The 16,301-nt window shown below is 51.8% G+C and overlaps 6 protein-coding genes across 6 annotated transcripts; 4 read left to right on the forward strand and 2 right to left on the reverse strand.

The window, feature by feature from the left end:
- Window positions 1–355: 355 nt before the first annotated feature.
- On the forward strand, window positions 356–2,636 carry ALT_9301 (oligopeptidase family protein; the record flags this gene model as incomplete). Its single annotated transcript, XM_033560618.2, has 2 exons — window positions 356–387; window positions 482–2,636. The coding sequence occupies 2 exons, from the start codon at window positions 356–358 to the stop codon at window positions 2,634–2,636; spliced, it is 2,187 nt and encodes a 728-aa protein (XP_033416509.2).
- Window positions 2,637–3,133: 497 nt separating this feature from the next.
- On the forward strand, window positions 3,134–3,772 carry ALT_9302 (uncharacterized protein; the record flags this gene model as incomplete). The annotated part of the gene is made up of 1 exon (XM_033560617.2): window positions 3,134–3,772. One exon carries the CDS (start codon window positions 3,134–3,136, stop codon window positions 3,770–3,772), a length of 639 nt encoding a protein of 212 aa, XP_033416508.2.
- A 404-nt stretch (window positions 3,773–4,176) lies between these two features.
- On the forward strand, window positions 4,177–5,166 carry ALT_9303 (glycoside hydrolase family 43 protein; the record flags this gene model as incomplete). Its single annotated transcript, XM_033560616.2, has 1 exon — window positions 4,177–5,166. One exon carries the CDS (start codon window positions 4,177–4,179, stop codon window positions 5,164–5,166), a length of 990 nt encoding a protein of 329 aa, XP_033416507.2.
- Window positions 5,167–5,257: 91 nt separating this feature from the next.
- ALT_9304 (putative MFS transporter) lies at window positions 5,258–7,337 on the reverse strand (the record flags this gene model as incomplete). Its single annotated transcript, XM_033560615.2, has 9 exons — window positions 5,258–5,441; window positions 5,497–5,826; window positions 5,884–5,937; window positions 5,985–6,071; window positions 6,127–6,572; window positions 6,622–6,724; window positions 6,784–6,800; window positions 6,865–7,072; window positions 7,144–7,337. 9 exons carry the CDS (start codon window positions 7,335–7,337, stop codon window positions 5,258–5,260), a joined length of 1,623 nt encoding a protein of 540 aa, XP_033416506.2.
- A 5,499-nt stretch (window positions 7,338–12,836) lies between these two features.
- ALT_9305 (CAP-Gly domain containing linker protein BIK1) lies at window positions 12,837–14,876 on the forward strand (the record flags this gene model as incomplete). The annotated part of the gene is made up of 1 exon (XM_033560612.1): window positions 12,837–14,876. One exon carries the CDS (start codon window positions 12,837–12,839, stop codon window positions 14,874–14,876), a length of 2,040 nt encoding a protein of 679 aa, XP_033416503.1.
- A 634-nt stretch (window positions 14,877–15,510) lies between these two features.
- Window positions 15,511–16,286, reverse strand: ALT_9306 (3-hydroxyanthranilate 3,4-dioxygenase; the record flags this gene model as incomplete). The annotated part of the gene is made up of 3 exons (XM_033560611.2): window positions 15,511–15,553; window positions 15,601–16,134; window positions 16,255–16,286. The coding sequence occupies 3 exons, from the start codon at window positions 16,284–16,286 to the stop codon at window positions 15,511–15,513; spliced, it is 609 nt and encodes a 202-aa protein (XP_033416502.2).
- Between the last annotated feature and the right edge of the window lie 15 nt (window positions 16,287–16,301).

Here is a 16,301-nt window from a genome sequence, read left to right on the forward strand (position 1 = left end):
TAATTTTCTTTGTTGTATTTATACGGTCAGTCTACGTGGAAACAATGATAATAAGAATGTTCGATCCATTACTTCAGATCAATTCGTAGAGTTAGCGATCTTCTCCTCACGCGATAAGACAGCTCTCCATTTCTCCAACCTCCTCTTCTTTTCCCCCTTCCATCTCCCCCACACCCCCTCCTGATCTGCCCCGTCCATCATGGTTTTATCTTACCAGTTTGCCATATATACCGTATAATAATAGCCCATTATCTACAAGTTACACAGTTTTGTTTGTTCAACCCACTCGCATTGTCTTCCCCTCAACGCTTGGCGCCGATCTTATCAGGACAGCTCTTATCACTGTGGAACGGACATGACCATCCGATCAATGAAGTTTACTCCAGAGTAAGTAGATAAGTCTCGTCTCTTCCTAGAGCCGCGGAAGATCTAGAGTCAGAAAGGCATATTCTACCCCAATTTGGATCGTTGACTTGATCAGGGTCCTCCTGGGAGCTCCCCGCCGCTCTGGGCCCATCCCCAACTCCTCCGGGACACTTGCCGTCTACACACAGACTTCGTATTCCTTCGACTCTCATTCCAAGACCAATGAGATCCGTGTACTAGACATCGCCACCGGCCGATCGGCGCTCATCACCAACGATCCGGGCGCCAGCAGCCCACATTGGCTGGATAACAGCGACCAGCTGGTGTGGCTGAAGACAAAGGCAAATGGCAACACCAGCTTCATTGTCGGAGATGCGCGGGAAGTCGACAAGACCTACACTGCGGGCACTGTGCCCGGTCCCGTGTCCGACCTCAAGGTGACTGTTGTCGAGCCGGGCAAAATTGGGTTTGCAGTGGCTGGGAAGGCCAACCCGGATGGGTCATTGTACAACCCACACGACGCCAAAAAGCCTCTCAGTTCTGGCAGGCTGTACACGTCCCTGTTTGTCCGACACTGGGACTCCTGGATTGAGCCACAGCGCAACGCCATTTGGTATGGCTTGCTGCAGCGAGCACCCCTGTCCCCTGCTACTCGACAGGCGGGCAGATATTCCGTCTCTGGGCTGACGAACCTGATCTCGATTTGCGGACTGACTGGGGTTGAGTCGCCTATCCCTCCTTTTGGCGGCTCAGGCGATTTCGACATTAGCCCATCAGCAATTGTGTTTGTTGCGAAGGATCCTGATCTCAACCCCGCGACACACACTTCCTGCTCGTGCTACTACTTTCCGATGTTCTCGTGGACCGGTGTGGGCGCTCTGGAAGCCAAGGTGTGCACGGTCAAGGGCCTCGAGGGTGCTATGTCATCCCCCGTTCTTTCGTCTGACGGCAGCTCGATTGCTCTCCTCGCGATGCGTGAGGATGGCTATGAGTCGGACAAGAACAGAATCCTATACGTTCCAAACCCTTGGAGTGGTGAGATGATTGAGATTTTTGCCTCTGCTGATGGCAAGGGACAGTGGGATCTCAGCCCGTCGGGATTGACGTTCGCTAAGGATGACCAGTCATTATTCGTTCAGGTCGAGGAGCTGGGTCGTGGCGTTTTGTATCAACTTCCGCTCGACAATGTCCGCCATAGTACGCCTGATGTGTTGAAGAAGCTCACGAATTCTGGTTATGTTACGGATGTTTTTCCTTTGGGGGCGGATTCATCGACTTTGTTGATCGCCAGCAACAATTTGGTAGACAATAGCTTGTGGACCATCATTGACACGCAGGATACATCCAAGGTCAGGGTCATCTCATCTATCGGCCGTGCAGGAGCCGCCTTTGGTCTTTCACCCACACAGGTGGATGAGCTTTGGTTCAAAGGTGCGGAGGATCACCCCGTCCATGCGTGGGTGGTTAAGCCGTCCAATTTCAAGCCTGACAACAAGTATCCACTCGCTTATCTGATTCATGGAGGGCCCCAGGGCGCATGGAATGATCAATGGAGCACTCGGTGGAATCCTGCCGTGTTTGCTGAACAGGGTTACGTCGTCATTACGCCCAATCCCCGAGGTAGCACCGGGTATGGGCAGCCATTTACGGACGCGATCCGTGGTTCTTGGGGTGGCCTACCTTACATCGATATCGAAAAAGGATTTGACTACATCGAGGAGAATTTGGATTATGTTGACACCACGAGAGCCGTTGCACTTGGAGCGTCTTATGGTGGTTATATGATGAACTGGATCCAGGGCCACCCTCTCGGCCGTCGGTTCAAGGCGCTCGTCACTCACGAAGGTGTATTCAGCATGACCTCTCAGCTTGCCAGTGAGGAACAATACTTCCCGCTCCATGATCTGGGAGGCCCGATCTGGAAGGTCCCAAAGAACTGGGAGAAGTGGGATCCGTCTCGTTTTACGGAGCATTGGCAGACACCCCATCTGATCATCCACAATGAGCTCGACTACCGTTTGACGATAGCCGAGGGACTTGCAGCGTTCAACGTCCTGCAGATGAGAGGGGTCGAGAGTGCCTTCCTGACTTTCCCAGACGAGAACCACTGGGTGCTCAATCCGGAGAACTCTCTCGTATGGCACAGGACTGTGTTCAACTGGATCAACAAGTATGTCGGCTTGCCTCCAGTGACCGATGAAAAAAGCAACGCCTTTAGCTCGAAGAAGACACCGTTGGAGAAGCGTGTAGCTGGTCTATCTCTTTCATAGTCTCAGTCCTGTAACGACTCTGTATTTGTGCTTGGATGTGCACAATGACAATGCCTTTTGATATAGCCTCGTCGGTATCCTTGAATTCGAGTTTCTATCTCTTAATCTTTGTTCACTACGCTCAATGAATGTCTCATTACATTGTTGAATGATATTATTGTTTGATTTGCCGTACTCTAAGATGAAACGGGAAAGCCTTCGAGACAAAGGCTGAGCACAATGTGGCCGAGTGCTAGTCTGTTGGCACCAACAAAGAGTTCCTATTCTTGTCGTGGCTGTTCTTCACCGTAGCCTTTGTCACATTCAGCTGTTTCAGGGCTCAGGATGAAGTATATAAGCGACGATAGCCTTTCTCTGATCTCTCTGATCTCTCTGCTACGATCCAAGTGCTTTGATTTGAGCAATCTACTCCCACGCAGCTACCAAGGAAACAAACTTACAGAGTCAGCCAAAGACTATATCTCACGTTGACCTGAACTAATTCCTCCATACATAAAATGCAAGGCAGCAACAATCCCTCCCTCCCCCGTATCGTGATAGACCCGTCATCACCTCAATCCCCCACTATCTCCTGTGCATTCTCACCATCAACACCCACAAACTCGACTTCGAGCCGATCAACACCAAAGCCATCACATCCACCATCACAAGCGGAATCAAAACCAGCAAAACGACCCAAGAAGGTCCATCCATCCTTCCAGCCCATCCTCCACCATCTACGCACCCCGCTCTGCCCCCTCGTCTCCAGCACCACGGGGCAGCAGCATCCTGCATTCCCCAAGACCCTCCTCGCCTACCATCTACTCACCTCTCGCCAACTGGACGATCTAGCCCGTCACTTCCACCAGGTATGCCCCCCGGTGGAAGCCACAAGGGCATACCCCGTCTCGATCCCCGCGTGGATCGGCACACAGGGCGAGAAGAGCGTCGACCTACAGACGAAGCGGCGGCGGTTTGGTCGTTTTATTGGGCTGAGGGGGTGTGAGTCGCCTACAGTTGGTACCGCTGGATCTGCGAGGGAGGACGACACGGAAGAGCTTTTGGAGAGGATGGAGTGGGAGTGGGAGCAGGGACTTCTACGGGCGCAACGGGATGATCCCGATGCTATTTTGAGGTGGAAGGCATGGGGGCGTTGACTCTTCTTTTGGGGTCTGGAAGGTGTGTCGCATGTCTTTTGTTCGTCTTTGTCTTTGTCTTTGTGGTTTGCGGGAGTTTGTGGTGAACTATGCCGCATGCTGCATGGATATTCAGCCTTGATAGATATGGAGTACATTTCAGCTAAACGCATACTAGATTTCATTGGATAGGATTACGTCTCCAAATCACATCAATCTACTCTACGGGATATTATCTGATTAAGGCATCTTGAATCTAATCCCCCGTTTAGCCTGATGGAGTGGTGGGGTAATTTCTTGGGGTCTATTGTTTAGCCTGAGTCGGATAAAACCGAGGTACTAAGATGTATAAGAAGGACGTTCAATATCATGATGTTCACGGCAGCCACTTTCACACGCCAGATAGCTGTCAACTGTCAAACAATATGAGCAAAATGAGCGAACCACTCGTCAAACACATCTACACGGCGGACCCCTCCGCCCACGTCTTCAACAACAAACTATACATCTACCCCTCACACGACCGCGAGACCGACATCCAGTTCAACGACAATGGCGACCAATACGACATGAACGACTATCACGTCTTCTCAATGGAGGCCGTCGGCGGCCCCGTCACCGACCACGGCGTCGTTCTCAAGGACTCCGACATCCCCTGGGTCTCCAAGCAGCTCTGGGCCCCCGACGCGGCAACCAAGAACGGCAAGTACTACTTGTATTTTCCTGCGCGCGATCATGAGGGCATCTTTCGCATTGGCGTCGCGGTGGGGGATAAGCCCGAGGGGCCGTTCGCGCCGCAGCCGAATCCCATCCGCGGCAGCTACAGCATTGACCCGGCGGCGTTTGTCGACGACGACGGGCAGGCGTATCTGTACTTTGGCGGGATCTGGGGCGGGCAGTTGCAGTGCTGGAGCAAGTCGGAGAAGGGGGAATGGGGGTTTGATGCGTCGAAGACGGGCCCGCAGGAGCCTAGCGGGGAGGGCGTGAAGGCGCTGTATCCGCGGGTGGCGCGGCTGACGGAGGACATGCTTGAGTTTGAGGGGGGGATTCAGGAGCTGGAGATTGTGGATGAGAAGGGAAGGCCGCTGGCGGCGGATGACCATGAGCGGCGGTTCTTCGAGGCGGCGTGGATGCACAAGTATAACGGCAAGTATTACTTCTCGTGGTCGACGGGCGATACGCATTACCTTGTGTATGCGACGGGGGATAGTCCGCTGGGGCCGTTCACGTACCGCGGCCGGATCCTAGAGCCGGTGCTCGGGTGGACGACGCATCATTCTATTGCGGAATTCCAGGGCAAGTGGTATCTTTTCTATCATGACTGTTCGCTGTCTGGAGGGGTGGATCATCTGCGGAGTGTGAAGATGCGGGAGATTGTTTATGATGCGGAGGGGAATATCAAGCTGGCTGAATGAGCGCTTGTTGCAATGTATAGCTAGTTGCAGATGTATATATCATGAAGTACGTCGTTTTGCCATCTTGTCTTGTTCATCATACGGCACGACATCAATGTCCCATTTCCCTGGCTTGATTCTCCCTGACAATGCTCCAGTACTTGTCGCGACTGCGAGCTCGGAATGTCTTTCCCCATTTGATCATCACCAGAAACACGGCAGATATGCCCATGCCAATGAACGCCGCGGACACAAAGCAGTTCTGGTATCCCAGGTTTTCAAGCCAGGGTGTAATACTACAGCAAGTCATCGTCAGCACTCGGATTCAAGTCTTCTTGGGCCCTAACCTACCCGTAGCCCATGGCAAACGACATTGTGTTGCGAACCAAGATCACACTAGCCATCGCATCGCCACTCAGCTCCCTATAGCTGTCTACGAGATAGTTGACGCTCAGGGTGATTCCGCAGGTGTTGGCGAGCGCAAGCAGGCACATCGCGACTAGAAGTCCGAACCAGTGAACCTCGTGGGCTGCACCCACACCCCAGAGAAGTAACGATCCAGGGACAAGGATTAGGCATGCAAGGAAGGGCCAGAGGCGCTGCTCGGCTTCCATCACTCCACTGTTCCGTCGAGCTAGTTTGATAGTAAGCCAGTCACTGAATCTTCCGGTAAAGAGGGACCTAGACTGAGTTAGTAGGGCCTGTATGCTGATTGCTCGCAAACCATGACCAACTTACCCGAAAATGACACCTAGACAGCATGCGAGATAGCTCAGACCGACCATTGATGAACTGCCATACTTAGTCGGAAGCATGCTAGGATGTTCTCAGAGTCCTACCTGAAATTATATGGCGCTGACCCCAGAATAAGAGATGAAGTGGCATTCAAAACGTTGAACCATATCAGATACGAGCCATAGGAAAACCTGCCACCGTCAGTATCCAATGTTTCAGATGAGGATGAGAAACCGGTTGACTTACCCAGCATAGAAGATAACCGGCCAGCTCAGGTAGTACAACGTTTGGTAGAACCTCCTAAACATGTTGTTCCTGGGTTGTCGAGGTCCAACGATTGACAGCTTCTGAATATAGGTCATCTTGCTGTAGATAACTCCACACTCTGTTTCATCCGGTTGTGCAGGGATAGGTGCCTTTCCCTGGTCACCTTGCTCGGAGGGGGTCATTGACGACTCTAGCACGGCCTCGACCGTGGCTGTCTCGGCGTGTTTCCGCGCGTAGTTTGTCTCCTCCATGAAGAAAAAGAGGAACACGATAGTCCCAGCGCAGAATATGGCAGGCCAGTAGAAAACCCATTGCCATCCCTGATATTGGGCAATGAAGCCGCATATGACCGGCGCAAAGTAGTTGCTCCCGGCCAAGAAGAAAGCGTACAGGCCCATATACGTCCCTCGTTCATGCGTAAAGTACTAGACTTTATCAACAAGTGGCATGAACGTTTGATCCACAAATACTTACCACGTCGGTGACGGTCACTTCTGGAAGGGCTTCGATCGGAGCAACGAAGAAGCCTGAAAGAATACTGCGGCCAATCCACTCGCCGTTCGAACGAACATAGGGACTGTTAGCAGTCTCATCATTAGCGATTGAAGTCCACGACGGAGCATCATGATAACGTACCCCCATACCAATGTAGCCTATTGCGAAAAGACTCTGTCAGTCTCATGACCTGGCAACGGCACAGCTACTTTGCAGACTCACCAATGTTCCAACTAATGAGAGAATGTATGTCAACCGTTTACCATACTGCAACGCAAATGGTTGCCAGAAGAGAAGGCCCCAGCCGGCGAGCAAGAACAGATATCCTGTTCCCTGGTTGAGAGTGTCCACCGCAACACCTGTCTCTTCAGAGAGCTGAACAAGCACCGAATACACAACCGAGGTTGAGATTCCCGCAAACAAGGTGTACCTGGACGATAGGGAGAGATCAGCAGTTCGATCAAGAACTCTGGATCAAAACAACCTCTTCGGCTGACTTACACGCTCACACAGATAGTAGATAGTAGCTTGCGCCGTGGTGACCAATTCAGGGGATCATCAGGGTCATTGGAAGGTTCAGGCACGAGCACAATATCTCTGTCCCCTCTATCAAGGTGACGAGCGGCCAAGACACCATCCACGTCCACCAGGGTGAACGTGCCTGGGATGGCGTGGCTGTCCGCACGAGGCGCCATGACGAGAGAAATTAACTGCAGAAGGTCAAAATGCTGTTTGCGAATTGCAATGATGCCGTTAAATGTCCTTTGATGTTCTGAATGTATATACACCGCTGCTCAGCCCGATGGGTGTGCAATTGGGCTGCCGATCAGAGTCGAGCGGTGAGCTCAAGGTATAAGTCACACTGCAGAATGTATCTTTCACACTGCTACGAGCTTGAGTTTCGAAGACAACCTGAGCGTCGAAGTTGAACGGTAAGTACGAGTACTCGTTATCTGCTCCTCTCGAGGATCCACCAAGACGCGATATGGGAGATGCACATTCCTGATAGTTATCAGGGCAAGCGCAGCATCACATATGTACCAAATCGCAGAATAGCCGATAAGCATGGGTCGGAAGCATTCCGCAATCATGGGACTGGATAATGATGCACGGATGCATCGAGCTCAGATATCAATGGGGCCCGCTTGACTGCTTATCGGGCTCTCTCCACGAGGAGACGATGGTCCATAGAAGCATTAGATGAGGGAAGCAGGTCCCTGGCTCAGTAGCTCCACCGGTACAAAGACGGCCAATACTTGGTAGCGGACTTTTCTCCTCTCCTGACGGTATTTTGTATGGAGAGAGAGGAACAAGGATGATGAGCTGCTGGTGAGCTTTATTGGACAGTCTCAATGGCCGTCGAGCTAAGCAAGGAGCTAGCCAGCGCCACTGGGGTAGTTGCTTAACTTGCTTATCACCGTAGCTTGACTGGAGTAGATGTTCTCCCCTCCTCGTCTTCCGCGTCATTGGATGGACTCGCCGACGGACATGAGATGAGATAGACTGGTCTGTCTAAGTGGATGATAGGTCGTGGTCAAGTTGGAGACAGCTTGGGTTCCCCCGCACATAAGATATCTCTCAGCAATTATTCTCATTGGATGTCTTCACGGAAACAACATCTACTCATTAGCTAAGTACAGGATACGCATTGGTTCTATAAACTGGTCATTAGAGATGGGTTTACCTACACGCCGCAGAGGTATACTCATCTAGGAACAATTATATCTACTTTCCTACACACAAGTAGACAGACAACCTGGTCAATTCTAGAGACGTTTAAACTCCTGCCCTACCAGCTGCTCACTCCGTGTCCACAACGCTCGACCGTTTTCCTCACCAGCAGGAAAGTCAATGTTCGGCAGAGCAAGAATGTGGCAATTGTCGAGGTATGCGCCAGAGCGTTCTATTCCCGACACAAATCCATCAGCACAATAGCCTCCGGTTGACACATTGCAACCATAGGAGGATCCACTCACCGCTGATATCCGGATCCAGAAGAGCTCTGAGAATCGTGGCAATTCCCTGCGACGCCGACTTTGGCGCTTGTTGAAGAAGAAGCGGTAGATCTTCCCCCACTTCAAACAGGGCTGACTGTCAGGATCTCATCAGCTGCAGGGGGTAATCTGGTTCTGCACGCACACTCTTTCTTCCTTTGGAGCCATGAAGCTACCTGCTCTGGCGAAGCAACGGTTTGAAGGCTTGGCTTGGTGTCTAAAGGATGTTCAGCTTAGGCCAAGATGGAGGAAGACGAGGTTGCAAACTCACTTCCGGCATTGACAGAAAAGGTGCCCATTGACCGTCCACAGCCCGTGATAGCCAGACAGTTGATCATTTGAACGTTGGCAAACATCGATAGAGCATAGGCATCCAATGGATGATATGTCTTTCCATCCTGCAGAACCGACAGAAAACGGTTTGATTACCTTTCGCTTTCTAGGTTAAACAGAGCAAAAACACTTACTGCGAAATTAGGGTCATCCCACGCCGGTGGCGGCGCTTCAGGCCGGATACTAGAGCAAACCATGGCCACCCTTGAACCCGCTGGCATCAAGTGCACCACCAAATTGATCAGGAGGAAATTGCTGAGATAGTTGCACTGGAAGTGAGACTCGATTCCATCCTCCGTCTTCATCCATAGCCCGGCCATTATCGTGGGAAACCCCACAAACCCATCAATAGGCACTTCAAGCTTCTTGATAGCTTCCGCCGCCTCGCGCACAGAGGCCAACCGGCCAAAATCTACCGAGATGAAGATTAGCTTCACTTTGGGATGTTGGTGATTGATGTCGTCGATCATCGCTTGCGCTTCGGCCTGCGACTTGCCCATCAGAATTATGGCGGCTGCATCGCCGCTTGCCAGGGCCTCGGCGGTTGCTGCTGATAGTCCTGTTCCACTGACTCCGGTCAAGAGGACTTCTCATGGAACGAGATTCAGCTTATGATTGCAGTGTTTGAAAGGGCTGGATATGCTTGGCCTACATGTTCGTTTCTTGACGCTCATGGGAAAGGCATTGACGACATCGGCACCTTTGGTCTCGGATCCCCATTCGATGGCCATTTTTGTGGCTGTCAATCAAGAGCTCACCGAGTCTGTACAGCTTGGTAGCATTAAGAAGCCTCACCTGTCGCAGGCCGTTTGATCGAATGAGCTTTCGATTTTCGTCATCGTGAGTCTGTCCACATTACGTATGAAAGACGTCCTAAGCATTGAAGATATCTATCGGTCCGGTGGACTGTTACCAAGGTCAAGAAAGTGTGAACGACCAATCATCAATAGTATCAGGAAGCAGAGTCGCTATCGCGACAGAATGAAGAAGGGAAGACTTAGTCGAGAGTCCGTCATCGACCGAATTCACTTGTGGTCCCAGACAGAGAACAGTACAATCGAGATACTATTTGATGAGAAATGGTGAACTTCAAGGAGATATCCAGGGAATATGTTGAGCACTCGGCTCATACTTTACAAATCGGATTGAAACACAACGCAGCCCGCACATAATGGCACCGTCAAGACAAGGCGTTGGTCGCACGAACGCGAAAGGAAGACAGGTGATTGTCTCTCAATGGAGAAAGGAAATGTCACTCCTGATAGAATAATCCCGTTTTAGGCTGACCCTGAAGCTATACCATCGTCATCTGAAAGATCCTTGATCACGTCCTTTATGATCTGAATGAGCTCATCGATGTCAGGACGGTCAGCAGGCTCAACCTGCAAACACTTCCGGACTACCTCTTTCACTGGCTCGCTGATGGTTGCGGTGTTGTCTTTACCCGCATCCTCAGCTCCAGCTCGGCCTTTGCCCTTGGTAGCCCCGGGCTTCTCATCCGGGAATCGCCAGTCCCCGCCCAATACACACATACTGAGACTACCGCCGGTCTCCTCGCTTCGGGCCTCAAAGGGGCTTTTCCCTACAAGGCAGGCGTACAATGTGCATCCCAAGGACCAGATATCAACCTTGGTGTCAATGATTGACCCGGTCTTGACGTCGAACAGCTCAGGCGCTCGGTACGGCATGGTACTGTGCTCGGCAGCAGTATCTTGGACGGCCAGAGCTAGTGAACGGGAGGTGATAGCAATGGGACTGGGCGCTAGGGAGCCGAGATCCATGAGGATCGGAGTCTGACCGTCATCGTCGATCATGATATTGCCTGTCACAAGTCAGTTCACCCAGCGCATAGAATTGCAGACGCACCAACTCACCAGGTTTGATGTCCCTATGCGCATAAGGGCGAAGTTCTCCCTCCTGAACTCCCTCCTGGCTTATAGTAACCTCGTCATCCATCAACGGCTCGTTTTCTGAATCTTCTTCGTCCACTCGCTGGCTTGCTCGACGCTTCGGCTTGCCCATTTGCATTGATAATTGTGCGTCCGCCTCCTCGCCCTCGCGTCTGACCGCTTTGGCTCTGCGCGTAGATCCAGCGCCACTCTTTACCCGGTACTGGTGCATGGCTTTAAGCGCATTGGCGACACCGAGCATGAGCACCATTAGCCTCTTCTCGGGAAAACGAGTATGGTTCACGAGATTCGCATTGATCGCATCTTGAAGATTCCCGCGTTGGTAGTAAGGAAGCAGGATGTAGACGGTTTTCGATCCTGGTTCGCCGCCATCGGAACGAAACTTCGAGCCCGGCTCCGTAGATACGCAATGGTCTATCGAATGGATGACGTTCGGCTGTGATGTGAATAGGTTGTAGGCTTCGACCTCTTTCAAAGCTTGTGATACAGATTCTTGGCCGAATGGACACCGGATCTTCTTCAGGGCGAAGAGCTCTGATGTCGCCTTATCTTGGACAAGGTAAACGTAGGAAAATCCACCCTAGCAGAGTCGGCAATGTCAGTTGAGGAGGTATAACCACGAAATAACGTGGTCTGGAGATCCGATTGACTTACTTCACCAAGGAGCCGTAATAATTTGAAGCTGCGATTGTTGATTTTCAACTGCGGCGTGCTCGGAAAGCAGCACATGCAATCTGTAAAGTTGTAGAGCAGATCGAAGAAATACTGAGCCATCTTGGACGACGAATCAAGGGAGGCTGATGCGACCGACTCTATACCAGAATAAAATTATGATCGATTTTGTTTTTCGTGATCTCCTCAGCTCATCAACCTGCAGTTGTCGCACAAATGCCTCCGCGGAATCGTCGACGTGCGTGGTCCCGCTGGCCCACTGTGGAGCAATCACCTACTAGGTGCGAGTGAATGGGAGTCGGGAAGCGAAATTGGATAATGTTCAGGGACGAGCGGTCTCGAGGTTGGAGCCGGCGCAAGGATAGGGAACGCCAGAGAATCGTGGGAGATGAAGGTGCCAGGTGGACGAATGGCCAGTCGGACGAAGCGGAGAGATGTTAATCAGGAGAACTGCAAGGTAGTTGATTGTTAGCGCCGCGGAACGGTCACTGCTGTACAGAGTAGTGTCTCCTATGTCTCAGTCAAGCATGTGTCGCAGTAAGGTTGGAATGGACAGGTGATGAATGTCTCATCGACAATAGGATATCTTCAGAGATTAAAGGGAACATCTGCCTTACAGCCGTGGAGTTCGTCGGACGGATTACGCATGGGCACTGTGGAGCAGCAGATAGTAATAATAATAGTACGAGTACCGAGTAGATAACCCATGGTTCGTGTCTCCGTTGTTTGTTATCACTATCATGAGCATCATAATGGCTATTTTAGTATTCCGTAGAGGATGTTGATACATAACAGGGTGTAGCATCATGTTCAGACTATCAGTGCAATTGTCGCTGATCGATGTCTCGACGTCAATCCTCTCCTAACTATCTCTAAAAGACCATTCGTCATTCCCTTCTTGCCAATTAGCTCCCGTTCTTTTCATTCTTCTTCTTTGGGCTTCTTCTCTGCCCAAGTGGGAAAATAGTAATAAGGAAAAGAAACGCCTCCGTCAACCCCCTTAAACTGTTAACAGTCCATTTGTTGGCTGACAGGAAAGCCATGAAAACTTGGCTGCTCCTATCAATAATCAATCAATGACCAGTCAATGATCTAAAGTGCAGGAGCTCCACTCGTGTCTGTTCTTCCTTATACCGCATCATCCCTTTAATGCCGCTCTTTTCTTTCCCCCCTCCTGACTTGTGTTCCTTCTGAATTTCTGGACCCTTCACCTTTCCGCTCTGGTCGCGTTCGTCCCTTCGAGCACTTTGAGGTCGCTCTCTCTCAAATCTCGAACTCCATCGCCATGGCGCCTCTCGACGATATCCAGGTCGGCGATGTTGTGAACGTTCCCGGGGGCATGTATGGGACGGTCCGCTACCTGGGCAGCGTCGCCGGAAAACCAGGCAAGTTCGCCGGGATCGAACTGGCTCCCGAGCACGCCAAGAGAGGGAAGAACAATGGAGATGTGGAAGGGAGAAAGTATTTCAAGACCACTGTCCCTGGTTCCGGCATCTTTGTTCCCATGAACAACAATCGCTATGTCACGAAGAGATCCTCCACATCCGCCCCTACCGCGACCACCGCCCCTCCGACGCCTTCGCGACCGATCAATTTCAGCAAATCCGTCGGGCCCAGTCCTGCAGTGCCTCGTCCGCGTGTAAGACGACCCTCTCTACCTCGCCCTGAGTCGCCTCGTGGTCTGCCCCCCTCCAAGCTTAGCCTTGCCGGTCTTCGTACTCCGTCCACCGCTTCTCGAACAGGGCCGAGTCCCAATGGCTATCCTCGAAGTCCGGTTAAAGCTCCGTCTCGCGCATCCGATAGGGCTCCTTCCCGCATGAGCGTGGACGATGACTTGTCCTCGGTTAGGACTTCCGACTTCCATCGCAGCTCGATGGCGTCGGAGGTGCAGGAATTGAAAGATCAGATCAAGAGCCTGGAAAAGCAGCTACTGGACCGCGATAAGCAGCTGGAGGAACAGGCCAATACACTGGCGGAATTCCATAGGACAATTGAGGACCTGGAAGGTTCGGATGCCCTGTCCATCAGGGCCCAGCTGCGGGAGAAGAATGAGAGGATTGCTCAGTTGACAGCGGAATTCGATCTCCATCGAGCCGACTTCAGAAGCACTCTCGATACGCTGGAAATAGCCGCGTCGGAGACCGAGCGGGTCTACGAGCAACGCCTGGACGAACTCATGCAACAGAATAAAGAGCTACAAGACCGAGGTGAGGATGTCGAGGCCGTTGCCAGGCAGCTGAAGCAGCTGGAAGAGCTGGTTTCAGAGCTAGAAGAGGGCCTGGAAGACGCAAGACGTGGCGAGGCGGAAGCGCGGGCTGAGGTTGAGTTTCTACGAGGAGAGGTTGAAAGGACAAAGCTTGAGCTGAAAAAAGAGCGCGAACATTCCAGCGCCATGTTGAGGGATGCCCATTCAGGCGGAGATGGAGGCCGGCAGTACTCGAAGGAATTAGATCAGAAAGACGACGAGATTCGCGGCCTCAAAGCCATCATCCATTCATTGAGCAGGGGCGATCCGAACTTCCCTGGCCTGCAAAATGGGCTTGCAAGTTCTCGACAGGACCATGATTCCGAACAAATCGCTCATCTGGAACAGCGTATCCAGGAATTTGAGCACGCAACCGAGAGCAAGAACTATCGCATCGAGGAGCTTGAGCGGGAGTTACAGCAGTTGCGGCTTAGCAATGAAAGCCGTACTCGCAGCTCCACGATCAGCGCTCCAGCGCCTCAACATAAGCCATCCAACTCTGCTGGATATATCGGGACCGCAAACACTATCAACCATGCTCATCGACTGTCTGACCGCACAGTGGTCCCTAATGACTGGCAAGAGCAACCTCATGGTGAAGGTCAGTATCAGCCGTTTGGCTCGCACCACCGAGGAGCTTCGGACTCCTCCCGCCACCGTCTGGAGACCATGCATGAGTCCGATGGCCGCTCTGATGATGGCAATTCATTGTGGTGTGAGATTTGCGAAACCGGCGGTCACGATATCTTGAGCTGCACAAACATCCTTGGTGCCGAAACCAAGAACGAGCATGCACTCCCTGTTGAGCAGTCACACCACGAGGGTTCTGTGGACGGCAAGTCGACCCCCGGGACTTCCATCGCCGGAGAATCCTTTCCTTCAAAGGATGAGGATAGCGCCACCCCTCAAAAGACAGGACGTGATGCTGTCCTGGAGGGATTGAAGGGTATCAGTGGAGGACTCACAGCTTCAATGGCTCCTGTTGCAGGGAAGGCCAGTGGAGTGATTGATGAAACGAAGTGGTGTGCCCTCTGTGAGAGGGACGGTCATGAAAGCATTGATTGCCCTTTTGATGACTGAGCTGCGGCCGTTGCGTCGGGAAGCTGCTGATGGTGGCTCATGTTGGACGATCACATATTTCTTCTGTCCTTGATGTCTGAGCGGGTTTCTCCATTCGGCACATTGCCGAACCTATTAATACTTTTGCATACTCTCTATTCTGGCAACGCCATGCGCCTGTTGCCCTAGACTGCGGTTTTCGCACTTTTTATAATCTTCTTTCTTGGGGGCTCGATGTTATGACCATATGAAGCCCAGCCTTGCCGTTACAGATTCAATCGCACGGCGAGACCTTATTCAGCGCTTGTGTTAATACCTTCATCGCTCTTCGACCTCTCACTCTTTCTGACTCGGCTGTTGCCAGCTCTTTCCTTTCATTTCACCCTCTTTTGTATTCTTACTGTACTTGTTTTCGGGCTCAGTAGACCCTGTTCTTACAAACACCTCCCGCAGAATCGCAGAACCTCGGCCCATCCTACCCATCTTTTATTCCCGCTATGCGTCAGCTAGAATTACATGATGCGTCCAAGCGAGTTGCGGTTTTCAGCTACTCCTCTAGTCAGCAGCGCATTTGGGCCAACGACCTGTGTCTGTCTCATCAAATCAGTGTACAAATTGGAGATTGTCAGAATACAGCACTTGAACAACTAGTACATTACTCATCATCCGGTTTCCCCAGGGCCTTGTTTTCGTCCCGCCTAGAGAGGTGCAGGTTAGAAAGTAGAACCCAAATCACTCCAGAAACCTAGGTGGCTGTACAATCTCCCCTTCTTGATATCTTGTTTCCGCAATGGTCCCACATCTCTTGCAAGTCCGTTTCTCCTGATCAGCACCAAATTCCTCCACCACCTCCTTCACCTGTGTCCCCAAATCCGTACACACAAACCGCTTCTCCCAGACAACTTCCCCACACTTCTTGCAAAACCACAGCATCGTATCAACCGCGTCTTTGGGCCGAGGCTGCTCCATCACCACACCGACAGTGTCCTTGAACCGGACAGGGCAGTGCGGGGTGTTGGCGGGTAGTAGGAAGATCGATCCTTCATGGATGGGGATGTCCTGGAAGACGGGAGGGGAGACTGATGTATCAGCTGTCTTTAGAAGCATGGAGCCTCGATACTGATAGAAGAATTCTGGGGTCGTGTTGATGTGATAGTCCGTGCGGGCATTTGGTCCCCCAACAATCATGACCGTGTATCCGGCTGTCGCGGGCGAGGAGGGGTGATAGACGCAGTAATTATTCACTGGTGGTTGAAGGAGGTGTGAATTTTCTTCGAGCCTGTAACCTGGTCATTACCTGAGTTGTAAGTGCACTTCATGGCTTCGTATCAGAAGATGCTCCCCTGCGAAAGCGGGGGAGGGGCATGCGGGTTCAGGTGGGATTTGAGGTAGGAAATACCATTTCGGGATATTCAGAGCTGGTGGTAGCATTGTCGCAAGCTCTCT

The sequence above is a fragment of the Aspergillus lentulus genome (assembly GCF_001445615.1).
Source record: "Aspergillus lentulus DNA, contig: Alt17, strain: IFM 54703, whole genome shotgun sequence".
Classification (NCBI taxonomy): Eukaryota; Fungi; Ascomycota; class Eurotiomycetes; order Eurotiales; family Aspergillaceae; genus Aspergillus; species Aspergillus lentulus.